The sequence below is a fragment of the Mobula birostris genome, chromosome 6 (genome assembly GCF_030028105.1).
Source record: "Mobula birostris isolate sMobBir1 chromosome 6, sMobBir1.hap1, whole genome shotgun sequence".
Classification (NCBI taxonomy): domain Eukaryota; kingdom Metazoa; phylum Chordata; class Chondrichthyes; order Myliobatiformes; family Myliobatidae; genus Mobula; species Mobula birostris.
In genome coordinates this window covers 187,296,150-187,323,068 of record NC_092375.1, presented here as the reverse complement: position 1 = coordinate 187,323,068, position 26,919 = coordinate 187,296,150, and the positions used below count along the sequence as shown (strand labels likewise).

Genomic DNA, 26,919 nt, shown 5'->3' with positions numbered 1-26,919 from the left:
CAAGCATAGGAGCCATCTTCTCGTGGATCACTGGTGGAGACAGGGTGGTGGATCAGTAAAGGTAAGAGGAAAGTGGGTGGATAAGAATGTATGTTGGTCCAGTGATAGCCTTGATGGGGGGGGGAGGGGTGTCAATTTTAATGATGAGAAGAGACTTGCTTGTAGCTGGGAGAAATGTCAACTGTTTACTCTTTTCCATAGATGCTGCCTGGCCTGCTGAGTTCCTCCAGTATTTTGTGTGTGTTGATAGGCTTGGTAGTCAGGGTAAATTGAGGGGGGTAATGGCAGTAATCATGTTGCTATATGATGGACAAGTGGGGCAATGTTTGTCATTTTCAGTTGGGTGAGGATACTCACCTTAAACAGTTCTGCACCTGGATCAAGCTCCAAGTTAGAGTGGAAAGTTTGTTAAATCTTGCACATTTTAAATTATATTTTCTTGCATGATGGCCTTGATAAAGCACCTAGATCTCTTTTTCAGACTGAAGAATAAAGTCTAAACAAGTATAAATATCTATTGCAAAATAAATTTCAGAAAATGTAATGGAAGAGACAGATTGGATTAAAAGTGAGAAATAAAAAGGAGAAAAAGTATAGATCAGTAATGATTAAAATATTACTGAATGTGAGTGTCTTAGTGACCATTATCATTCATCAGCGTTCTATCAGTTGGTATTATCAAAACTGTCAAAGTTGTCTCAATTTTGTTCAAATTTGTAAAAGAATCCATTAATAGATGAGCATTTTAATTATTTCTAGCTGAGATTGAATTACGTAGACCAATGAAAGTGATTTTTTTGCTTTTTTTTCTCTATTGTAGCTAATGCTTTCTTGTTTAAGAAGTTCAGCAATTCATAATAAGAATACTAAAGTAGTAAAAAGTAAATTCCAATAATCAACAAAAATTATCAAGTGTACAATTAGAAGTGTTCTGGAAAGAGAGGCCAAGAAAATATTCAGTGACTATTTGAAAACATAAACATTGATTGTAGCTTATGAGAAGCAGCAGATGAATCAGAATGGTGTTGTGTATTGTTTTCCTTGTATCAGTGGCAAGAAGTATTCAGAATTTCAGCCTGCCAATGCAGTCTGCTTATCATCTGTGCACAATGAATTCTCATCTTTTATACTGAGCAGAGCACAATAGGAAAGCTTGCTATATCATAGTTAAACTTGTGGAGCAGTGATTTTGCAAGTCCATCTACCATTTAGTGGCTAGCATAATGCTCTACAATACAGGTGACCAGGGTTCAATTCCCACTGCTGCCAGTAAGGAATTTCTACGTTCTCCCCGACTGCATGATTTTCTTCCAGGTGCTCCAGTTTACTCCCACAGTCCAAAGATGTATTGGTTGGTAGGTGATTGTAAATCAGACATCCCACCTGCAAAAACTCATTTCAGGGAGGTAGCACCATCAATTTGCGGGAGACTTCCGGGAGAGGTGGGATGTCTGCAATAGAGTAGCTCCTTAGCAGCTGGCCAGCTAGTTTAAATAACGTTAGGTATGCTAATGAACGAATGACACCTGTTAAACTCACCTCAACATGTCTTTCACAGTCTTAACCCACCATGGGCAATAGAAAAGTCACTGTTGTAAACAGTGCAGTACGAGCAACATTGTCATTATTTTGACCCCTGTTAGGCAGGGATACACTTTAGTCTAGTCTGGGGTGACGTACGTTTTATATATTTTTTGGAACACTCTGCCATGGCGCGCTCTCGCTCGCTTTCTGTCGCTTGCTTTTGCTCTCGCTCGCTCGCTCTCCGCGCGCGCTCTCTCTCTCGTGGTCGCTCTCGCACTCTCTCTTGCGTTCTCTGGCTCGCTCTCAAAAAAAACTGATTTCCATGATATTGTATATAATTTGCGGGCATCGGGAAGCCACTATTAATATGCGGGAGACTCCTGGAACTTCTGGGAGAGGTGAGATGTCTGGTAAATGGTCCCCTGATTAGGTTCAGATTAAATGAGGGGATTGTTGGGCAATGTGGCTCACCGGGCCCATTCCATGTTGTATCTCAATAACTAACTAAATAGAATCAAGGAAAGACCATTTGTCTTTTGTTCAATCAGTGCAGAAGATAACAAACTGTGTCAATAATGATGGGGTTAAAACTGATCTCCAGTTCTGATTTCCATTGGTAATGTCGTAATCGTACAAATTCGCAGTTCTTTTAATGTCACTAATGTGATGGTGAACATCAATTGAAGGCTTGGCTGTGTATGTAAAATTGTCTATTTAGGAAGGAATGTTATCTGTGTAACCTCAAAATTCAGCATTATGAATTGGTCTCCAAAAGTCAAATTTGTCGATGGCTTGTTTCCCCATTGTTTAATTTGTAGTCAAAATCTATCTGAAATATAATTGAATTTGTAAGGACACCAATGATTCTGAACTAATTTTTGTTGTAAGGTTTTATTCGCACCACAGCGCAAACTATTCACGACTGTTTGATTAAGGGCACATGGGAAATCTGCGTAGATACAATAGTCTACAGGACTAAAATCTCTAAAATGTGTATTAGCTTTATTGTTTCCAGGTGATCAGGGAAGAAAATATTTTCATGTTATCACAGCTTCTGCTGCAGTCCATCTTTGCATGTTATCTTCCCATGTAAAAACCCGGATCAAGGGTGTCAACATTCAATGTTCAAAGTAAAGTCACCACATACAACCTGAGATTCATTTTCTTCAGGGCACACTCAATAAATCCATAATAAAATAATAACCATAACAGAATGAATGAAAGGCCATTTGTCTTGTTCAGTCCTTCAAAGCTTCAATGAATATTGTCTCAATCTCTCTTTGTTTGTCAGCTCTTTCATCTGATGTGTCAATCTAATGAGCTTTCTCTGTACTGCCTCCAGAGCAAATATATCCTTCCTCGTTTGAAAATCAGAATAGTACAATGTAGCTCACCAGTGCACTTTGAAGATGCACTAGAATTTCTTTTCTTTCCAGTGCTTTACCTATCCCACCTACTTGGCTTCACCTATCACCTTCTAGCTATCCTCCTTCCCTCTCCCCACCTTTTAATTCTGGCATCTTCCCCCCCCTGCGGTGTCAGTCCCTCTCTGTGTGTGTGTAATGTTCTCGTGCATGGACATGCAGTGACACCAACTGGTATACAAAGTATCATTGACATTGCTTTAGTAATATCAGGGTGGAGGAGCAATACCTTCTATACCGTATGGGTAACCTCCAATCTGATGGTATGAATATCGATTTCTCCTTCCAGTGAACAAATTTCCCCCCACCCCACTTCCTCCATACCCAACACTGACCTTTCAGTTCTTCTCACCTGCCTATCACCTCCCCCTGGGCCCCCTCCTCCTTCCCTTTCTCCTATGGTCCACTCACCTCTTCTATCAGATTCCTTCTTCTCCAGCTCTTTACCTTTCCCACCCACCTGGCTTCACCTATCACCTTTTAGCTACCCTTCCTCTGGCAGCATTAGCTAGAGGGAGAGGATTATTGGTCAAATGCAGGCAGACACCTGCCCCTCCTCCATTCTTGTCCTCGTCAACAAGACTGAATCCCAAACGTAATGGACAAAGATTACCTCATGGGAACCATTTGTGCTGCTTCATGTAGGATATATATTGCTGCTGAAATATCAGCAATACAGTGATCATGTAAAAAAATTGTTCCAAATGTGAAGGATGATTTCAAATGGTTAATTATAAATATGTTTTAATATATGTTTTCATTAATTTCTTCAATTAAGCAGGATCCCTGTCAATCCTTTTCAAGTACATCTTGCAAAGATTCAACTATAAACATGTTTGTGTATGAAATATCATTAATTTATGCTCCTTGAGTATTTACACACCCATTACCCATGGATTGCACCAGTTGCAATGAGATCCATCAAATTTTATCAGAAGTTCACTTCATGTGTTTCTTCTAATATTTTTTGACGGAATACCTTACCCAAGACTACGTCTGTTCACAGGTCATGGAGAATGTCACTGTGGTGAGTGCAAGTGTCATGCAGGCTGGATCGGAGACAACTGTAACTGCTCCACAGAATTAGAGTCCTGCCTGTCCGACGATGGGCAGATTTGCAGCGGGAGAGGCAACTGTGCATGTGGTCAGTGTTCGTGCACTGAACCTGGAGCTTTTGGAGACACCTGCGAAAAGTGCCCAACGTGCCCTGATGCCTGCGGCACAAAAAGGTGTGAATTAAGTGGCATTTCAGAAAGGAGGGGGTTGATTTGAGATTCCACGCGTACATACAGCACATTACTTGAATGTTATGCGTTAAAATTTTGATATACATGGATACGTTTACAGTGCCTTGTGGAAGTGTTCAGCCCCCAACCCTTTGTTCAGATAAATGAGTTTTGTTGTTGTTCCTCTCCGCACCTCACGGCGAATCGGACAGCAACCTTGCCTTTTCTTTAGCATCTGGTCTTGTTTTTTATGAGGTTGAGCTGCTAGCTCAACGAGCAAGCCAGCATGGATGGAAAGCTTGTACGGAGCTGGCCAGATTCGAACCCAGGGCCACTCGCCTCGAAGTCCGGTGCAGATGTCACAACAGCACCGGTCGGCAGAAATGAGTATCACAGCCAGATATCTTGATCGATTTAACTGAGAATTTTTAGTTGTGAATCACATGCTCCGTTTTTTCACAGTAGAGCCCAAAAAACAGGGAAAATTGTCAAGCCTGAAAAACTGAAATGTCAGCAGTTCAAAAGTATCTATTCCTGTTTGCTCAGTATTTAGTTGAACGACCTCTCGCAGCTATTTCAGGCAGTCGTCTTTTTTACTAAGTCTCTATTAGCTTTGCACAATGTGACAGAGCAAGATTTGCCCACTCCCACTTGCAAAATTGCTCAAGCTATAACAGGTGAGTTGAGGAGCGGCAGTGGACAGCAATCTTGAGGTCTTGCCAGAGATGTTCTAATGGGTTATGGTCAGGACTTGACTGGGTCACTCACGGACATCAATTTTCCTCACCTGGAGCCACTCTATGGTTGCTCTGACAGTGTGCTTTGGGTTGTTGTCCTCCTGAAATACAAACTTACTCCCAGTTTAAGCTTTCTGGCAGAGCCACCTCCAACGGGATCCCACCACTAAGCACATCTTTCCCTCCACCCCATCTCTCTGCATTCCGCAGGGATCGCTCCCTACGCAACTCCCTTGTCCATTCGTCCCCCCATCCCTCCCCACTGATCTCCCTCCTGGCACTTATCCGTGTAAGCGGAACAAGTGCTACACATGCCCTTACACTTCCTCCCTTACCACCATTCAGGGCCCCAAACAGTCCTTCCAGGTGAGGCGACACTTCACCTGTGAGTCGGCTGGGGTGATATACTGCGTCCGGTGCTCCCGATGTGGCCTTCTATATATTGGCGAGACCCGACGCAGACTGGGAGACCGCTTTGCTGAACATCTATGCTCTGTCTGCCAGAGAAAGCAGGATCTCCCAGTGGCCGCACATTTTAATTCCACATCCCATTCCCATTCTGACATGTCTATCCACGGCCTCCTCTCTGTAAAGATGAAGCCACACTCAGGTTGGAGGAACAACACCTTATATTCCGTCTGGGTAGCCTCCAACCTGATGGCATGAAAATCGACTTCTCTAACTTCAGCTAATGCCCCACCTCCCCCTCGTACCCCATCTGTTACTTATTTTTATACACACATTCTTTCTCTCACTCTCCTTTTTCTCCCACTGTCCCTCTGAATATACCTCTTGCCCATCCTCTGGGTCCCCCCCCCTTGTCTTTCTTCCCGGACCTCCTGTCCCATGATCCTCTCGTATCCCTTTTGCCAATCACCTGTCCAGCTCTTGGCTCCATCCCTCCCCCTCCTGTCTTCTCCTATCATTTTGGATCTCCCCCTCCCCCTCCAACTTTCAAATCCCTTACTCACTCTTCCTTCAGTTAGTCCTGACGAAGGGTCTCAGCCTGAAACGTCGACTGTACCTCTTCCTAGAGATGCTGCCTGGCCTGCTGTGTTCACCAGCAACTTTGATGTGTGTTGCAGTAAAATGTAAAAATAGTTGTGGGGACTTTTTCAAGGCACTGTAAATATTATTACCAAGTAAAAAAAAAGCTTCACGTTAATAGATCACAGAATGAGGGTGAATGGCAAGTATTGGAGTAATGGTTTAGAAACAAGAGTGAGATAGACAGGAGCTCCAGCAGCAAAGGAGATGAAACAGGGAATCTAAGGAATCAAAAATTACTCTTGTTTTCATTTTAAACTATAAGGTAGAAAGTCATCTTTCATTGGGGTGGTGGGTAGAGATACATCTCTGCTGAAGAGGTGTAAGGTGCTCCTTCCCTCCGCCCTCCTGCAGGTCACCCTTGAGCAAAGTTTAGTGCTTGCTTAGCCCCCCCACCACCTTCCCCCCTGCCCCCGATCAGGGTCACATGAAGCCATGGGAGCTGGTGGTGGATGGTCGTATGAACAGCTGGTGCATATCACAAGTCCTGGTTATGTGACCACTGACACCAGGCAGACAATCTCTGAAGAGTATTGACAATGGCTGGAGTCACCTGTCCTGTAAAGACACTGCCCAGAGGAAGGTAATGGCAAACTACTTCTGTAGAAAAATTTGCCAAAAATAATCACGGTCATGGATAGATCATGGTTGCCCACATCATATGGCACAGCACATAACAAACGAACGAATATACGAGTATTTCATGAAGGTGGATTCTGTATTTCAAATCTTGTGAAAAGCATAACAAATATTTCTTTGTTACTCTGTTTGTTGCAGGGAGTGTATTGAGTGCAGGTTGTTTAACTCCGGAAGACTGGCTGACAATCAGACTTGTCAAAAACTCTGCAAGGATGAGATCCTGACAGTCGACGTCCTCAGTAAGTGAATCCTTGTTTCTAAAAATAAAAGTCATTTGGAAATAATGAAACCCAAATCCACTGTTTATAGTCCATACCTCAACATTACACAAACTTTTGAATGTTCAAACCAGCTTCTACAATTCAGAGCTTTTAAAAGGAAGTTCAGTACACAGCCACAGATCTATAACAGCTTGAGCACAAGCAACCTAGGGTGAATCAGTTTTTTGTGCGACCGTTCCAGCAGTACGCTGCAATCACACTGGCAAGTCTACGTACTTTTATTTTGGACAAGTGGCATAACATTTGAAATCTTCCACTCCTCTCGCACCTCTCCCTGATCTAATTGAAAGATTTAAAAAAAATTATTGAGATACAGCACGAAACAGGCCCTTCGAGCCACGCCACACAGCAGTCCCCCAATTTAACCCCAGTCTAATCACGGTACAATTTACAATGACCAATTACCCTACCAACCGGTACATCTTTGGGCTGTGGCAGGAAATCGAAGCACCCATGCGATCACAGGGAGAACGTACAAACTCCTTACGGACAGCAGCAGGAATTGTACCCGGGTCGCCTGTGCCGTAAAGCGTTGTGCTGACCACTGCACTACCGTGCCACCCCCAGGGGCTCTGCAACTTGCCCCCTTAGTTAGGATACATCCCATCTCGGACAGCCGGTATGTCCACTTAACACTTGACTAGCTTTACTGTAGTATTCTCTTAATCCTTTCTTAAGTACAACTGTAGCTTCCTTTCCTGGGTCTCCAGGAGCATCATCATCTTCAGTAAACATTGATGTTCTGTTTTGTAACTTCAAAACAGTAAACGAATTCAAGTGAGGACACGGGAGTCAGAAATGTAAGTCTAACTCCGAATTTACTTTTAACTGAGGCACGGATGCGTCACGTGGTAATGTGATAACATATGCAATTAACGTATTTTTACATATAACCCATAATTAATTAAATGATATATTATTGAAATAATAAATACAGAACAATTGATGTAAAGTACACAATTAGAACTTGATGTAAAATAGCTAGTCTTTTCCTCCTTGAGAACATTTTCTTTTTGGTCTTTGATCATTCACACTTCTCTTCATAGCCCTTTTCTTGTCACAGGGCTACATTTGTTGGAATTCCATTCTACGCTGCCAGATTTCAATCATGCTCTCTCGTTGCTTTGCACTCTTTTTGCTGCCCCTTTGAATATTTTGTAATCAACATGGTTTTCACCTGTACTGTGCCATGTATTGTGTTTTACTCTCACTATTCCTGGTCATCCAGCCAGCTCCGAGTATTAATTTCTTTACCTTTGTTCTCCACACATGTTACTGTGTGGGACTGCAGATCCTCCAAAATTGTTCAATTTCAGTTTTGCTTGGCAGGGGGTGGTTCCAGCTTATCTGGAGTATAGCTGTTCTCTTATTATTGAAATTGGACCTCCAGTGGGAGGTGACAGGTAGAGACCCTTCTTCAGGACTGGAAATGAAGGGGAAAGATGATAGAATAAAAAGGTGGGGTAAGGGGAAGGAGGATTGCTGGAAGGTAATAGGTGAAACCAGGTGTGTGGGAAAGATAAAGGGCTGGATAGTAAGGAATCTGATAGGAGTGGAGAGTGGGCCGCAGGAGAAAGGGAAGGAGGAAGGGACCCTGGTCGAGATGACAGGCAGGTGAGAAGGGGTAAGAGGCCAGAGTGGGGAATTGGAGAAGAAGAGGTGTGGGGGGAGGAAACTTTTTTTAACCAGAAGGAGAAATCGCTTTTCACGGCATCAGGTTGAAGGCAACCCAGACGGAATATTATAAGGTGTTGCTCCTCCATCCTGAGTGTGGCCTCATCTTGGCACAGGAGGGGGCCATGGACCAACATTTTGGAATGGGAATGGGAATTAAAATATTTCTCATGATCAGCTCAACGATACTGGCCTTCCTTTGTAAATGCAGACAAGTACTAATGTCTCATGGCTTGGCTTTGCGAACGAAGATTTAGGAAGGGGGCTGCCCACGTCTGCTGCAGGCTCGCTGGTGGCTGACGAGGCCAATACGGGACAGGCAGGTTCGGCCACAGCGGCTGCAAGGGAAATTCTGTTCTGGGTTTGGTGCTGCTGTGTCACGGTTCTTCCTCCTTCTCCCTTTGTCCTCAATGCCAGCCCTGCGTGTGTTCTCGAAGGAAGAGACAGACTGGTGAATGGTGTGTCGCCAGTCCTTGCGATCGGAGGCTAGTTTAGGCCACTGGCGATGGTCAACGTGACAGGCACCAAGGGATTTCTTCAGAGAGTCCTTGTACCTCTTCTTCGGTGCCCCTCTGTCACGGTGGCCAGTGGAGAGTTTGCCATACAGCACAATCTTGGGCAGACGATGATCTTCCATCCTGGAGACGTGCCCTGCCCAGCGCAGCTGCGTCTTCAACAGCACGGCCTCGGTGCTGGTGACCTCCGCCTGTTCGAGGACTTCGATGTTGGTGACGAAGTCACTCCAGTGGATGTTGAGGATGGTGCGGAGGCAGCGCTGGTGGAAACGCTCAAGGAGTCGTAGGTGGTTGACGGTAGGTGAGCCACGACTCGGAGCCATACAGGAGGGTGGTCAGTACAACGGCTCAGTACATGCTGATCTTTGTGCCTTTCTTCAAATGCTTGTCGTTCCAGGCTCTTTTGTACAGCCTGCTGAATGCGCTGTTTGCCTTTGCCAGTCTGTTGTCAATCTCTTTGTCGATCTTGGCATCTGACGAGATGGTGCACCCCAGGTAGCTGAACTGGTGGATTGTCTTCAGCTCTACCTCACCAATGGCGATGCGGGGAGGGTGGTAATCTTCCTGAGGTACGGGCTGATGAAGAACTTCTGTCTTCTTCAAGCTGGCTTCCAGTCCAAAGTGCTCGGCAGCCTCTGCGAAGCAGGATGTTGTACACTGCAACGCTGTCTCTGTGTGGGCAACAAGGGCAGCATCATTGGCGAAGAGTAGCTCTTGGATGAGTTGCTCCAATGTCTTGGTGTGGGACTGTAGTCGCCTCAGGTTGAACAGGCTGCCATCGGTGTGGTATCGGATGTAAACACTGTCCTCGTCATCAAGGTCATGAATGTAACTCAATTCAAATCATTTAGTTGGTACGTAACAATGAATCACAATACTTTGTGCTCAGAAACTGAAATTTAATCTTAATTGGGCCAAGTCTACATTTCTGAGTATTAGATTTTGGTTTATTTGCTGAAAGCATTTAATTGGGTTGAAGATTAAGGCATTTAAAATTTGGCATTTTTGTTTTTAAATCCTCTTAACTTATGGCATCGATGACGATTGTTGACTTTGTTTCTGAATGTTAGTCTTTGATATTTCAAAATAATGTTGTGAAATTCGAATAAATTACAAATGTTTGTCTAGAAGGTATGCTTCATGTGAAATTGACAAAACTGTGCAAGAAACTGTAATTGTACCAACAGCATGTAAAAAAAATTTTAAAAATAACATTCTTTGAGATATTATGATATGACTGCAGCCTTTAGGCAGTATTCTTTTTGGGAAAACAATGGCAACATTTAGTTTGCTTGATGATATGCCATTTGAACTGACTGTTTATATATTCTAACACAGCAGTAGGCCATCTGGTCTCTTGAACCTTCTCCACTATGTAACTCTTTATTTGCCGGATCTTCTACCTCAACCTACTCGATCTACTCCGTGATACGTTCACAGGACTGAACATAATGTTCCATTCTTGTCCTCTAGACACTGATGATAAGGATGCAGTTCTGTGCCTGTATAGAACAGAAAATGATTGTGTCATGAGGTTTACCTACTCGGAACATATTAGTGGAAAATCTGTCCTTACTGCTCTGAAGGAACCAGGTGAGTTGCTCTCGGGTCATTAATATTTTAATGCACGCACTCGTTCTCTGACTGACTTTTATCTCTTGTATAATTGAATTATGCTAACATAATAGCAGACATTTTTGAAATACGTGTAGAATAAAAACTGAAGTAAGTGGAAATAAATTCATGAATTCAGTAACTGTGCAGTGATTCAATAAAATTCAATTCAAGTTTAATTGTCATTGAATCGTACATGAATACAGCCAAATGAAACAGTGTTACTTCAGGGCTGAGGTGCAAATCACAGCACCAGCAGGCAATGCAGATACGAGGCCTTGCAATCACAAGAAAAGTGACCAAGACAGTTGTTCACTATTAGACTGTACGGCTCCTTCGACTCTGACAGCAGCACAGTGCAGGGCTCCTTCATTTTATTTCTCCACTTCTCATTGTTCTGCTTTACAAGTTGTTTTCCCTAACTTGTTCATTTAAGACTTAAGATCAGAATTCAGCCCACCAAGTCTGCTCCACAATTCAAACACTTCTCCTTTTACTCCAGGATCATTCTTTAAACTACCTCTGGGCCTTCTCAATTACCAGCACATCCATTCTTAGATACAGGGCCCTTGCAAGGTTAAATAAATTTTATTTATTTATTGAGATACAGCGCGGAATCGGTCTTTTGAGCCAAACCACCCAGCAATCCCCTGATTTAATCCTAGCTTAATTACGGGACAATTTATTAATCCTAGCTTAATTACAAGACAATTTACCAGTTAACCAATCAACCGGTATGTCTTTAAACTGAGGGAGGAAACTGTAGCACCCAGAGGAAACCCTTGTGGTCACGGGCAGAACGTACAAACTCCTTATAGGCAGTGGCGGGAATTGAACCGTGGTTACTGGCACTGTAAAGCATTGTACTACACAACGCTACCGTGTCACCCTACGGTATATCTAGCTTTTGAACTTTTTGACTACTGTTACAAGTTATAAAATTTAAGTGCAGGTTCTCAGCCTTTCCCAGCTAATGGACATCCTAGTCTATCATGTGAAAAGAAACTAAAAATCCCTGTATAAGCACTCGAAAACAAATTAGTTTGAAATTCCCAATCCATAATGTTAGCTGTGTGAGTTCAGTTTCCTTTTGTGTAGAATTATAATTGATTTCTACAGGTACTAATTAAGTTGCTGAAACGTGAGCCAGCTATTGGTTGTGCATTAACTCACTCACTCATCATTAAATCCACGTTTTGTTCCCTTGTCTTCTTTGTCAATGATTAACCAAGCAATTGTGTTTTCTCATCCCTATGTTTGTAAATATTTTATCTGTCCCTGTCATTACCCGTCTCCTAAACTTTGCAGTTTATATAGCAATTTCTATCATTCTTCATTTCTGTGCCATCTCCAACATGTTTTTACTGCTCTTATTGCCAATATGATGTTCAAAACTTTTCCCTCATCAACTCTAAATTTGTCATATTTTATAAAAGGCTTACATTGCTGAGATCAAATTCACCATAGACATCTGTGACTATATTATCCTGCCTTTTCTTTATCACTATCTCCTATGGCAATTCACAATATTCTTCTATTGATTTTCTTCCATTAGGCTGCCCATCTGAGCTTCTTACTTACAATTTTCTAATTTCAACATATTTAAGAATGGCTTCTATCCTTCGACAAAATAATTTCTGGAAATTTAACCCGTTTGGCACTGTGTACTTGTCATCTCTCATTGCCATAATTTACTATCCATTCTCTATACTAATCTTGACAACTACTTTCATTATTACTCGACAACTACTTTATATATTAATGATAATATTTCACAGCAAAGGTTACTAGCAGATTAAAAGGTACTATTCACATGATACTCGAATTTATTATATGCATTTGCAGAATAAGATTCACTTCTTCATCCAATATCTTATTTACTGACTTGCTCTCTTCTTACAGACTGTGCAAGTAAAACCGATCCAGTGACAGTACTGATAGCAGTGGTTGGTAGTATTTTGGCAGTGGGCATTGCTTTGCTTGCCATTTGGAAACTGATTGTGACTATTCATGACAGAAGAGAATTTGCCAAATTTCAAAATGAACGATCGAGAGCAAGATATGAAATGGTAAGTTTTTTTTGTTGTGCCTCATTAAAATAATTAACAAATAAATAATTGCTACCAAAGTAACTGAACAAACGAAACATTGGCAGGTTCTTAATATGCTTTGAGCACAGAACCTAAAATCTATATGTATCTAATTGATTCACATTTCATTTTGATTCGTGGTGCTTTGTATTAGATGTATCAGGTTTTAAATCCTTGTAGCAAAAGAGACTCGTACCATGCTATGAAGAGCTTCAACGTCCATTCAGATACCTAGTGCAACTTAAAATAGATTGTGTGTATAACTAAAGCATTTCTTCCCTTGATAAGGGTCTAGTGTCTCATAAATGACATACACAGCACAGCCCAAAACAAAATTCTGTCATAATTCTAGTTTATGTCTACCTGAAAACCACTGACTTTTTTTTGTAGCTGAACATCTTCAGATATCCTGGTTAAGGACCTTGTCTATTATTGATGCAAATGGTATTAGGGACCAGAACCAGAGGGGAAAGCCTTTGTAGCTCTAGTACCATTTGTGCAGCCGGATCTTATCCCGGCAAAACACTAGAGGCCAAATGAAAGCAAACATGACGCATAACAGTTTCAGGTATATCACCAGGTCAGGGAAAGGTGCTGATGAGTTTAATTACTGTCTGTCCTTAAAGTATTTTTAAAACAGACATTAAAGGGAGACTCTGGATGAATTTCTACCACGTAATGGTAATCCCCATATTATCCATGTAGATATCAAGGAACTGATGTATTGTACCTGCCTGTCTGTGATGTAGATAACTCCCCAGTAACCAAAACAATGCACAAAATACTGGAGGATCTCAGCAGGTCAGGAAGCATCTAAGGAAATGAATGAACAGCCAACATTTCGAGATGAGACCCTTCGTCAGGACTGGAAAGGAAGGGGAAAGAGGGCAGACTGAAAAGTGGGGGGAGGAGAAGAAGGCTGGCTGGAAGGTGATTGATGAAGTCGGGTGGGTGGCAAAGGGCAAGAGCTGGAGAGGAAGGAACCGGATAGGAGAGGGGAGTGGACCTAGGGGAAAGGGAAGGAGGAGCGGACACGGAGGGAGGTAATAGGCAGGTGAGAAGAGATAAGAGACCAGAAAGGGGAATAGAAGAAGAGGAAAGGGGGGAGGAGAAATCAATGTTCATGCCATCAGGTTGGAGGCTACCCTGACAGAATATGAGGTGGTGCTCCTCCACCCTGAGAGTAAAACAGGAGGCCATGGAGAGTCCCCAGTTACCAGTTCGTTCAGTACTGAATAGTGTATGCAGGAATGTTTTTATGTAAACAGAATTGTGTGTGTTTGAACCATTAAAATATGACTAATTAACTCAGTCCTTAAAATAAGGTTGTTGGTAGAGGTTGACTTTAAGATTTAATCCTCAAGTTTAGTGATTGTAATTGGAGCCCAATGTTGAATTCAGATAGGACCGAAATAGTGAATTTGAAATAAGATATATCTGCCTAATATTTTGGTACAATGAGGGCAAATAAGCTGAATATTATTTTAATTTTAAACACCAAGTAATGCACGGAAAAGGCAAGTCTTAGGGGAACATGAGATACATTACTTTGTGATCCATCAGGATCATTTCCAAATAGCCAAATAGTAGATAATCAGAAATTTGCTGTGCTTTTTTGAATGAATATTGAAAAGCAATGATTATCCTTTCAGTGGTAGTGAGGTGGGCATTTCTCCTAGCATGTGACTCATGTGCTACATGTAACAATACAACTAGTGTTACGATATGTGGGCTTTGAGCAAAGGAAAGCAAAATGGCTGGAGTCGCTTTGTACTTCTGTGCAAGGGAGTTTATTCAGTGCGTCAGAAAAATCAACTTACAAAAACCAGTGAAAATAGTGGGGGAAAAGCTGCCAATATTTACAAAAAGATATCTACCAGAAAACACATTAACAGCTCCAAACTTTCTCCCGTATGAACTTCAGGCAGCTTAATCTCTCTCTTCTAGCACTGAGAGTGATCTGCCCTGTTTCTTTAGGCACCAGGACATGCCATCTTTAATTACCTACAAAGTTAACTTATGAACACATGAATTAGCACATGAATTAGAATGTGATGTACCCCACAATGTAGTTACAATCATATTACAAGATAAACAGAAGTACCCACCTTAAATACAGTATACAAACAATATATACACATTTACACATCTCCATTACTAAATAAATTAAATATTCCACTGAACCACAGGAATTCTGCAGATGCTGGAAATTCAAGCAACACACTTCAAAGTTGCTGGTGAACGCAGCAGGCCAGGCAGCATCTCTAGGAGGAGGTACAGTCGACGTTTCAGGCCGAGACCCTTCGTCAGGACTAACTGAAGGAAGAGTTAGTAAGAGATTTGAAAGTGGGAGGGGGAGGGGGAAATCCAAAATGATAGGAGAAGACAGGAGGGGGAGGGATGGAGCCAAGAGCTGGACAGGTGATTGGCAAAGGGGATATGAGAGGATCATGGGACAGGAGGTCCGGGGAGAAAGACAAGGGGGGGGGAACCAGAGGATGGGCAAGGGGTATAGTCAGAGGGACAGAGGGAGAAAAAGGAGAGTGAGAGAAAGAATGTGTGTATAAAAATAAATAACGGATGGGGTTCGAGGGGGAGGTGGGGCATTAGCAGAAGTTAGAGAAGTCGATGTTCATGCCATCAGGTTGGAGGCTACCCAGACGGAATATAAGGTGTTGTTCCTCCAACCTGAGTGTGGCTTCATCTTTACAGTAGACGAGGCCGTGGATAGACATGTCAGAATGGGAATGGGATGTGGAATTAAAATATGTGGCCACTGGGAGATCCTGCTTTCTTTGGCGGACAGAGTGTAGGTGTTCAGCAAAGCGGTCTCCCAGTCTGCGTTGGGTCTCGCCAATATATAGAAGGCCACATCGGGAGCACCGGACACAGTATATCACCCTAGCCGACTCACAGGTGAAGTGTCGCCTCACCTGGAAGGACTGTTTGGGGCCCTGAATGGTGGTAAGGGAGGAAGTGTAAGGGCATGTGTAGCACTTGTTCCGCTTACACGGATAAGTGCCAGGAGGGAGATCAGTGGGGAGGGATGGGGGGGACAAATGGACAAGGGAGTCGTGTAGGGAGCAATCCCTGCGGAAAGCAGAGGGGGGGGGCAGGGAAAGATGTGCTTAGTTGTGGGATCCCGTTGGAGGTGGCGGAAGTTACGGAGAATAATATGTTGGACCCAGAGGCTGGTGGGGTGGTAGTGAGGACCAGGGGAACCCTATTCCTAGTGGGGTGGCGGGAGGATGGAGTGAGAGCAGATGTACGTGAAATGGGGGAGATGCGTTTGACAGCAGAGTTGATAGTGGAGGAAGGGAAGCCCCTTTCTTTAAAAAAGGAGGACATCTCCCTCATCCTGGAATGAAAAGCCTCATCCTGAGAGCAGATGCGGCGGAGACGGAGGAATTGCGAGAAGGGGTTGGCGTTTTTGCAAGAGACAGGGTGAGAAGAGGAGTAGTCCAGATAGCTGTGAGAGTCAGTAGGCTTATAGTAGACATCAGTGGATAAGCTGCCCTCTCTTGAGGGCAGGGTGACATGGAGGCTGCCCCTCAATGTATCTATGTATCATCTGCAAACCTGGCCACAAAGCCATCAATTCTGTCATACAAGTCATAGATATATAACATAAAAAAGAAGCTGTCCCAACACATGCTCCAGTTATACACCACTGGTCACTGGCAGCCAACCGGAAAAAAGCTGGCATTATTCCCACTATTTCCCTCTTGCCAATCAACCACTGTTTTATCCACACGAGTATCTTTCCTGTAATACCATGGGCTCTTAGCTTCTGAAGCAGCCACATGTGCGGCAACTTGTTAAAGGCTTGTTAATGGACCAGGGAGTCGCGTAGAGAGCGATCCCTGCGGAAAGCAGAGAGGTGGGGAGGGAAAGATGTGCTTAGTGGTGGGATCCCGTTGGAGGTGGCGGGAGTTACGGAGAATAATATGTTGGACCCGGAGGCACATCTTTCCCTCCCCCCCCGTCCCCCTCCCTTGTCCATTCGTCCCCCCCATCCCTCCCCACTGATCTCCCTCCTGGCACTTATCCGTGTAAGCGGAACAAGTGCTACACATGCCCTTACACTTCCTCCCTTACCACCATTCAGGGCCCCAAACAGTCCTTCCAGGTGAGGCGACACTTCACCTGTGAGTCGGCTGGGGTGATAATATTGTGTCCGGTGCTCCCGATGTGGCCTTCTATATATTGGCGAGACCCGACGCAGACTGGGAGACCGCTTTGCTGAACACCTACGCTCTGTCCGCCAGAGAAAGCAGGATCTCCCAGTGGCCACACATTTTAATTCCACATCCCATTCCCGTTCTGACATGTCTATCCACGGCCTCCTCTACTGTAAAGATGAAGCCACACTCAGGTTGGAGGAACAACATCTTATATTCTGTCTGGGTAGCCTCCAACCTGATGGCATGAACATCGACTTCTCTAACTTCCGCTAATGCCCCACCTCCCCCTCGTACCCCATCCGTTATTTATTTTGATACACACATTCTTTCTCTCACTCTCCTTCTTCTCCCTCTGTCCCTCTGACTATACCCCTTGCCCATCCTCTGGTTCCCCCCCCTTGACTTTCTCCCCGGACCTCCTGTCCCATGATCCTCTCATATCCCCTTTGCCAATCACCTGTCCAGCTCTTGGCTCCATCCCTCCTCCTCCTGTCTTCTCCTATCATTTTGGATTTCCCCCTCCCCCTCCCACTTTCAAATCTCTTACTAACTCTTCCTTCAGTTAGTCCTGACGAAGAGTCTCGGCCTGAAACATCGACTGTACCTCTTCCTAGAGATGCTGCCTGGCCTGCTGCGTTCACCAGCAATTTAAATATTCCACTGTGTGTGGTGGTAAAGGCACCATAAAGCCAACGCATTATAAGAATATACCTGGGAGAAGACATTGAAGTGTGCACACTCAGCATGACGACTGAATGGCAAGGCAATGTTTGTGTGTGTGTGTGTGTGTGCGTGCGCATGTCTACGGAGTGCGTTTATCAAGCACTCTCTGTAACAATTGGTCACTATGTTTATTTGTTACCTATGATTGATGTCTACCGTATGATATGTAAGTGTCGTGCAATTTATTATTGCAACATTGTCGTGGATTAGTTAGTAACAGCTCCCTCACCTTTGCGTTCAACATCATCTTTTTCTTGATTCAGCTCATCTTTTTCATTTCCCTCGGTATGTAACTTACGTCACTGAAAATGAAATCATGAATATTTACCAAGTCTGTGTAAGGTGAAAGAAACAGCTAGACGAAGACAGGTGGTGGTAAAGGGGGTGGTAACTCAAGCTGGTAATGAAGACGTTATTTTGTCTAATTTATCCCGATTCCATTCAGTATCAGCAAAGCCTGAGTGAGACTGATTTTCATCTCCAGTACTCTACCAGCAGAGGTTAAAATACTAATCAATGCCTACAATGAAGGAGTTCTAATTGGTGTTGTGCCTTTAATCACACTTCTTTGTTCATTGGTCCGTTATACTTAAACTATGCTCTGGTGTAATACGTATTACAATTCTTAGTAGTGTGGAGGATCAGAGGGATCTTGGGGTCTGCGCAGGTTGACTCTGTGGTTAAAAAGGCATATGGTGCAATTAGCCTTCATCAATCGTGGGATTGAGTTTAAGAGCCAAGAGGTAATGTTACAGCTGTATAAGACCCTGGTCAGACCCCACTTGGAGTACTGTGCTCAGTTCTGGTCACCTCACTACAGGAAGGATGTGGAAACTATAGAAAGAGTGCAGAGGAGATTTACAAGGATGTTGTCTGGATTGAGGAGCATGCCTTACGAGAATAGGTTCAGTGAACTTGGCCTTTTATCTTTGGATCAATGGAGGATGAGAAGTGACCTTATAGAGGTGTATAAGAAGATCAGAGGCATTGATCATGTGGATAGTCAGAGGTTTTTTCCAGGGCTGAAATGGCTATCACAAGAGGGCACAGTTTTAAGGTGCTTGGAAGTAGGCACAGAGGGGATGTTAAGGGTAAGTTCTTTACGCAGAGGGTGGTGAGTGCGTGGAATGGGCTGCCGGCAATGGTGGTGGAGACGGATACGATAGGGTCTATGATAGTGTTTCTATGATAGTGACTTTTAATTAGTTGTGTCATCATTATCATCGTCATCATGTGCTGTGTTGTGTGATGTGGACGATCATGGTCTCATGACCATGATTGTGCCAGGCAAGTTTTTCTACATAAGTGGTCTGCCATTGCCTTCCCCTGGGTGACCCCAACCATTCTCAATACTCTTCAGAGATTTTCTGCCTGGTGTCAGTGGTCACAGAACAAGAACTTGCATTATGCACCACCTGCTCCCGTGGCTTCACGAGACCCTGATCAGGAGAATGGGGCTAGCGGAGGGAAAGAGAGCCTTACACCTCCTTTGGTAGAGATGTATCTCTGTCCTGCCACCTACGATTAGTGTGTACTCTTTAAAAAAAAACTCATTGTTTATTGGATGCTTGCTTCTCTATTTTCTTCACTTCTGTGAACTGCTTCCATTCTTTGGTTATGAACAAGACATTAGGGTGAAATTACCAAGATAGTAAGGCAAATGGGAAATGAAGCTCTGCAAGTTTGTTTGTCTTGACCACTAGTTATCACAATTAGGGCTAAATAATTTTGTTTTTGCGTCACTGGAGAGAGGTAGCTGATAGATACGAAGTACTCTCTCTACTCTTTATTCGACAAAATGAGATGCAACAGGCACAACATTGAGGCCCTTTCGGAGAAGAGGCCTGCTCGACCCAACATTACATAATATCAAAGGACAATTCAATATTTACAATGCTTTCGTTGAACTACACATAACTCTCACACCACCTCTTCACACCCACACTTCAGACAATGTTCAACGACATTGTCTGTTTTCAATTGACTGCTGTTTTTACAGCTCTAGTATCCCATTGTCCAGAGCTGCGTTTTAAATTTAATCTACAGACGGTATTCAGATCTGAAGATTGGTGGCTGAAGTTATTTGCTATATGTCCTAACTCGAAAAACACCCTAACAAGTTTGACGCCAGCTTCAGACATAAATCAAGTTGTTAATGCGGGGTAGGGGGAATATTTAGTACAGAAAAGTTGCAATAAAATACTGGGGAACTGAGGCCCTCCTGTTGGTCAGGGTCGACCATGGGTGTTGACAGTCATGGCTACGTGACAGTCAAGTCATGGTCAGGGTTGACCATGGGTGTTGACAGTCATGGCTACGTGACAGTCAAGTCTGGGCAGTACAATATGGGGAGCAAGCTGTTGCCCGTACAGCAGGCTCCCTCTCTCCGCGCAGAAGACGAATCCAAAGGGATGGCAGATACTGGTACAGTTTGCAGCATCACAGGAGTTGCCAGTCAATGTTGAACTCAATGCAGGACTGCCTTAGGGACTCCAGCTTTGGATTTTTCCTTGAGGTTTACTCCCTAAGCCTTCCCCTTAAGTGGGTATAGCCACAAGGCAGCAGAGAATTGAGATGGGGGTTTTCCTTTTTCTAGCTGATCTGCCACCCATGGCTGATGAGCCCCATCTGCCTAAGGTGACTGGTTTTAAGGCACCAGTCAGCTGCCTTTGTCCCTTCTCCTTTCTCCTGTCAGTAGAAACAGTTCCACTAGGGTTAGTAGCCACATGTGAAGGCCAGGAGGTGGACTTGATTATCAGAGGCTATTTGGAGCATTTAATAGGTAGTGAGAACTTGTCCCCATTAACCCCCCACCCCCCAGCTATGACTACCTTAAGGCATTAAAGTAGTTGCAAAATAAAAAAAATCACAAAGACAAAACCTGGTTATAACTATCAGGAAAGACTGAACAAGCTGGACCATGTGCATTTTGAGATCAATCTGGATGCTGTCCTGATAGAGGTCAAGCAGGTAGCAAAAAGAACAAGAAAGACACTATTGAATTTATTAGGAAATTCAAGAGGTCTTATTGGCACAAGGACTGAAAGTACAGGGAATACTCAACCCTAAGTAAAGTTTGACAAAATAGCATGAATGTAGTTAGAACAAGGGAGAAAAGAGTAGAATAGAATGCTGAGCTGCTGAAGGTAGACTAAATGCTACTGAACAAGAATGGTTTTATTAATGGATGCAGCAGTATTGGTGGGGGAGAAAAAAAAACTGCTGCAATAAAATTTACTATCCCATTTTAAAATCTTCCCTTTCCTTGCAGGCAACCAACCCGCTGTACAGGCAACCCATCACCACTCATTCTGTGGAAATTCTTCCAACAATGCATAACAAATCTTACAATGGAATAATTGACTGAGTTGTGAGCAAGAATACATTGGTATCTGTGCCATGAATTAGTACCTGACTGGGATTGCATCATTGAATCTAGCAACTGGAAACTGCCATTCTTCCTCGGGCAGACTAACATCTAGGAACGTGACTGAAATTATGACCATCTACACCAGGAGTTCCCAACCTTTTTTTATGCCATGGACCAATACCATTCATCAAGGGGTTTGTGGACCCCAGGTTGGGAACCCCATTCTATACAGAAATTAAATTTGGATAAGATTCAAAGTACATTTATTATCGAAGTATGTATGCAGTATACAACTCTGAGATTAGTCCTCCCATTGACTGACACAAAACACAAAAATACCATGGAACCTGTTCAAAGAAAACATCAAACACCCAACGTGCAAAAAAAGAACAAATTGCACAAACAGTGAAAAACACATAATGTAAAAGATCAAACCACAAGGCATTGCAAAGTTCAGTTTAGTCCAATTAGCACTGTATTGTACACTGACCTCAGGCTGCAGAGCCTACCCGTCCTGATCAAAATCGCACAAAATAGCTACAAAAAAGGAATAACCAGAAACACATCATAACGTGAACTACGGAGTCCGATCCACAAACCGAATTGATTAAACCTTGACCAAGATCCAAGACTCCAGCCAAAGGCAGGCACCTTCCTCCAGGAGCAGCAAATGTGAGGGAGAGAGAGAGAGACCAGTCAAACGTAGGCTCACCTTCTGCTCTCATCCTCGTTGATTTCAATCTTCCTCAATGTTTTAATCAGCGAGAAATGGAGTCGATCATGGGTGGGCAGCCCGTCTCCAGGTCATACACTTCGAATTATGACAATGCCCACAACTCAGAGAAAATGATGCACAAGTTCTTATTTAGAACTATGGACTAATGTTCATGAAGAAACAAATTCATTGGACTTGATGTTTAGTTATGTGTTGCTGAAGATTCAAGTTGCAACTTTATTCAGGGGGGATAACTTTTTCAAATGAAAGTATATGCTTTGTCAAGAGTTGATAAATTTGAGTGCATTATGGGAGGTTCTTAGGATAGTGGGCTACATTAATCCTATGATAAATATTTTTTAGTATAACAAAGAAGTAATTAATGCTCGCATATTACCCCAGAATTGAACAGGTGTTCAGGTATTTTAGCCAACCTATACTGTAATCATTTTTAAAGATCATCACCATGTGACGTAGGCAATCATGGTCTTTCATCTGTCTCAGTCCATGACCATGAATGTTCTGGGCAAATTTTCTGCAGAAGTGGTTTGCCATTGCCACCTTCTGGGAAGTGTCTAAAGATAATGTAAAATATTGTCTGAACGATGTAGATCAAATGAAAATTTGATATTGAAGAAATATTGGCAGATCTTTGGTGGCATTGGGTGCAGGAAAACAAAAACTGTGAAGTAAACCTCTATGGAATTGGGATGTTTAGCATCCCTGGATTATTTCCAGTGTGTTTTGCCTCCACTTTGGATGGACACAGTTGCCTGCCTAAGAGAAAAGGCTATTTTAATACTCTGCAAAATGACCCAAGTCACTGCTATTGCAACCTTACTTCTGATCAACCTAACTTCCCCACAGCCCACTCCCCCCCCCCACAACACCAATTTTTGCCTCAATTTTTCACTTTAAGTAACTAACTACCTTGTGGATTGGGGCAAATCCGAACACTAAAATTGCAGTGTTTGTTGCTAGTGGGATGTCTGCATGTGCTCGTCTTTTCCCTTTCATTTTGATGGGCCTGATCGGCTGATGTAATGACCCTTTCACATTCAGAATGCACTCAAGTTATTACCAACATGCAGTTTTATACCATATAACATTTGTACTTGCTACAGACTGAACTATAAATATTTTTGGGAAGTTGCAGATTTGAACCCAAAAGATGATAATTTTGATAATGTTACTTAGCTTTCACATGCGAAGTAAAAAAAATATATATATAAATAGAAGCCTGGAAGAGGTTCTATTTTCTTGACGTGAACTGCCTTGGACTTTCTGAACCATTTTTCCAATATAGTTATGGAGCATTTTGTATTTGTAAAGCCATTGTAGCACAAGAATTGCACTTTCAAAAGTACTGCAGTTAATCAACTAATGTGGAGGTTTGACTCTTTTGTGATAACACACATTATCTCTCAAAGTGTTTCTTTTATAACCTGATGCTATTTATTGGTTGGAGTATAAGTGCTGGTACAAGTATAATAGAATTTTGGGATGGCAGGAATCAGCAGATTTATTTTTAAGGAAAATAAAGTTTTAAAGTTGTAAGGCCAGACTTGGCTGATAATGCCTGAGGATAGAATTAATATCTTTAGCTAATCCTTATCTTAAGAAAATATGTTTTCTAACATATTTAGGCAGTTGTGAAGACTTGAACAGCTAATTAAAATTATAAAAGCAAAGGGGAAAAGCTAACCTACATATATCTTAGGAATTTTATTTAGTAAGGGAGTGAGAGGAACACAAGCGGTTATGAAAATGTTGAAATTGATTAATAATAACATGGTAACATGGCAACTATAAAGATATTAGACATTATTGTTTTACTTTTCATTAAACTAAAAACTTGGGTGCTGTAAATTTGAAATTAAAGAAAACAATGTGGATAGTCATTGTCGGGCAACAGGTGTGAAGAGAGAAATAGTTATGTTTCAAATAATTTTCCCTCAATCAGAACCATTAGCTCTTTTTTTTCCCAGTTGCTGCGTATTCTGCACAGAGAATTTTCACTCGTACGTGCTGTGTTGTATGATATGGGTGATCAGGGTCTTTCCATGACCATGATTGTTCTTGGCAAATTTTTCTACTTAAGTGGTTTGCCATTGCCTTTTTCTGGGCAGTGTCTTTATTAGACAGGTGGCCCCAGCCATCATCAATACTCTTCAGAGATTGTCTGCCTGGTGTCAAATGGTCACATAACCGGGACTTGTGATATGCACCAGCTGCTCATACGACCATCCACCAACTGCTCCCATGGTTTTACATGACCCTGATCGAGGGGTTAAGCAGGTGCTACACCTTGCCCAAGGGTGACCTCAGGCTAGTGGAGAGAAGGAGCACTTTACACCTCCTTTGTTAGAGATGCTTCTCCACGCTGCCACTGCATGGAGTATCCCCAGAATTTTCTGTATTTACTGTATGAAAAGAAAGTTGGTCTTAATTGTTTTTAAAGGATATAACTATGAGTGTAGGTAAGGGGGGGAATTAGTAGATGTTATACCTGTACTTCTAAAAGGAAGTTGATAAGCTAACACTCATCAAAGGCTGGGGTTGAGGGTAATATATTGGCATGGATAGACATTAAAAGATCACTTTCTGGTAGGTTTTACTATGGAGAAGCTCCTGGAATTAATATTTGGGGCTTATCCAATTACATTTGTTTACAGTACCAGTGACCAGAGTTTAAATTCCACCACTGCCTGTAAGGAGGTATTGTACATTCTCCCTGTGACCATGTGGGTTTCCGCCAGTTGATCCGGTTTCCTCCCACAGTCCAAAGACCTACCAGTTGGTGGGTTAATTGGTCATTGTAAATTGTCCCATGATTTGGCTTGGGTTAAGTTGGGTGATTGCTGGGCAGCGTGGCTCAAAGGGCCAGAAGGGCCTGTTCTGTGCTGTATCTCAAATAAGTACATAAATAATGACTTAAATGAACTGATAGAGAGGAATGTAAACTTTGTCAATACAAAATATGTAGGAAAGTGAATTGTGAAGAGCTTGCAAAGTTTTCTTAAAGAGGCAAAGAGCAAAAATATAGCAAATGGAGGATAACTTATAAAGATTGGTCTTCTTCTTATCGTGTCCACAGACAGTCTGTACTGTCCGTGGACACGATAAGAAGACCAGCCAGAACTGGACACATTTTTGCGCCTTGTTGAATTTGGCAAGATCTGCAACAGTACAGGGTTCCTCTAGTGAAGGACATTGCAGGAGATGTTGCATAGTTTGTGGCTCACTTCCACATTTACAAGTTGTCGGGCTGGTTGTATATCCCCATTTGCTTAGTGACCCCTTTGAACGACCTACACCAGTCCTAAGTCTGTTAAGGCACTTTCAGGTTGCCCAGTTGCAATTAGCTCCTGGGGGAATGCTTTCCTGTGGTGGAATCTCCATCATTGGGGGTTGTTTGAGACTGGCAAGCCGGTCTTTCCACAAGGCGATGCGGGCTTCAGATAGGGTTGATTGTAATGGAACAACGCTGTTCATGAAGCTCTTCCTTGACTTTAGGCGGATGGGTGTAGGTGTATGACCATGTAGAGGGTGCCTCTCATCTGATGTTTGACGGAGTCATTCTTTCTTGCTGGCTACCATTCTTCTTGTATCATGGGGAGCGATACCCGCCAGGATATATAGGCTGTTGGTGTTTGTTGGTTTTAAACAACCTGTGATAAATTGGCAGCTTGCATTCAGAACGGCATCCACCTTCTTAGCATGAGTAGATCCTTCGCATGCAGGGCAGGCGTACTCGGCAGTGGAATAGCAAAGAGCGAGTGCACTGGTTCGCAATGTTCTCGAGCTTGCTCCCCATTTTGTGTTACTGAGCTTATTACACTCAACATGCATGCAGCTTGGGGCTTTACATAAATAGGGATGCACTTTTTGTAGGAGGTATGCAGCATCAATTCTTGAGATTACGGATATAATCTATCAGGACAGAATGAATCAATTGGACCTGTGCTCAGAGGAATTTAAAAGAATGCAAATGAATCTTAAGTAAAAAATGGATTTTGAGAGGGATTAGTATCACCAATGAGAGATGCACAATCAGCCCCAATCCTCTGCCCTGCGCTTTGAGCTCCATTTCTATATTTTTTGTCTTAAGCAATGACAGAGTAGATCTAGGCCCACCCCAAAATCCTGATGTTGATGTCTTATATTCAGAAAAAAATTGACAACTTTAGGATATTGGGTGAGGAAAGGAAAATAAACTTTGGAAGAGATCTCCTGAAACTTCACCACCAATAAGGTGCTACTCGTTTTATTTACGTTGGAAGGATAAGAAATCTGATGGACATTCAGGGTTTAAGATTAGTAAAGGAAACGTACTTTCCCTGGACAATAACAAAGAGAGGTTGAGGCTCTTATAGTTATGCAGAGTGTATACGACTAGAAATAGTGCTGGAAGAATCCATATTCATTTATAAAGTGGGTATTTTTTTCCACTTTCAACTCCTCAGCTGTCATACCACTTTTGCTCCTTTGAAGAAATTCTGATAAAAAAAATTATACAGATTGTCCTTTTATCTTCAATTAAAACTCTTAAGTTTTAAAAGATGTTGAAATTACCTTGTATGGGAGAAGGACATTTACTAACTGTGTATTGGTTCTTTGAAAAAAGTGTGATAGCTTCCCTTTGGTATATAGATTCTTCCCCCTCGCACATCTATTTTATTTTCTCTTTAGAAATTACAGTCAAATCTGCTTTACAGCTCTTTCATGCAGTATAAGAGTTACTGAAAATGTTTACAATAATCAAAACTGCTTTTGGAAGTTATGCAATAAAAAGAAGTCCATGTAAAGAATTTTCTCTGTGACTTTCAGTACTTTTACAATTTAAAATTAACATTTTTGTTCATTAAATTTCATTAATCCTTTCTCTTGCCTCTTCTGGAAGGCAGGTTTAATTACTGTTACACATATCCCAGCTGCCTGTTACACCATTGGCGTTTAGGGTAGCGATGAAGGTCCTCCATCTTTGGCAGTGTTCAGGGCTTTCTTCATCATGCCTGTAGCTTCCCCTCGGTCTTCATGAGTCAGAAAGTTTGTTACTGAGATCACTAAAATTGATCTACAAAATTAATTAGCTACAGGCTAGGACTGATCTTAAGATATAGGAGCAGAATTAGGCCATTTGGCCCTTCAAATCT

The 26,919-nt window shown here is 42.6% G+C and overlaps 1 protein-coding gene across 1 annotated transcript in view; it reads left to right on the top strand.

Annotated features, from left to right (window-relative positions):
• Positions 1-26,574, top strand: part of itgb5 (integrin, beta 5) — a 129,436-nt gene extending 102,862 nt beyond the window's left edge. Inside the window, exons 11-15 of the mRNA XM_072262082.1 lie at positions 3,955-4,177; positions 6,736-6,836; positions 10,541-10,660; positions 12,584-12,750; positions 20,950-26,574. Of these exons, the coding sequence (XP_072118183.1) occupies positions 3,955-4,177; positions 6,736-6,836; positions 10,541-10,660; positions 12,584-12,750; positions 20,950-21,045 (707 nt within the window). The 3' untranslated portion in view covers positions 21,046-26,574. The remainder of the gene's footprint in view (positions 1-3,954; positions 4,178-6,735; positions 6,837-10,540; positions 10,661-12,583; positions 12,751-20,949) is intronic.
• The last annotated feature ends 345 nt before the right edge of the window (positions 26,575-26,919 follow it).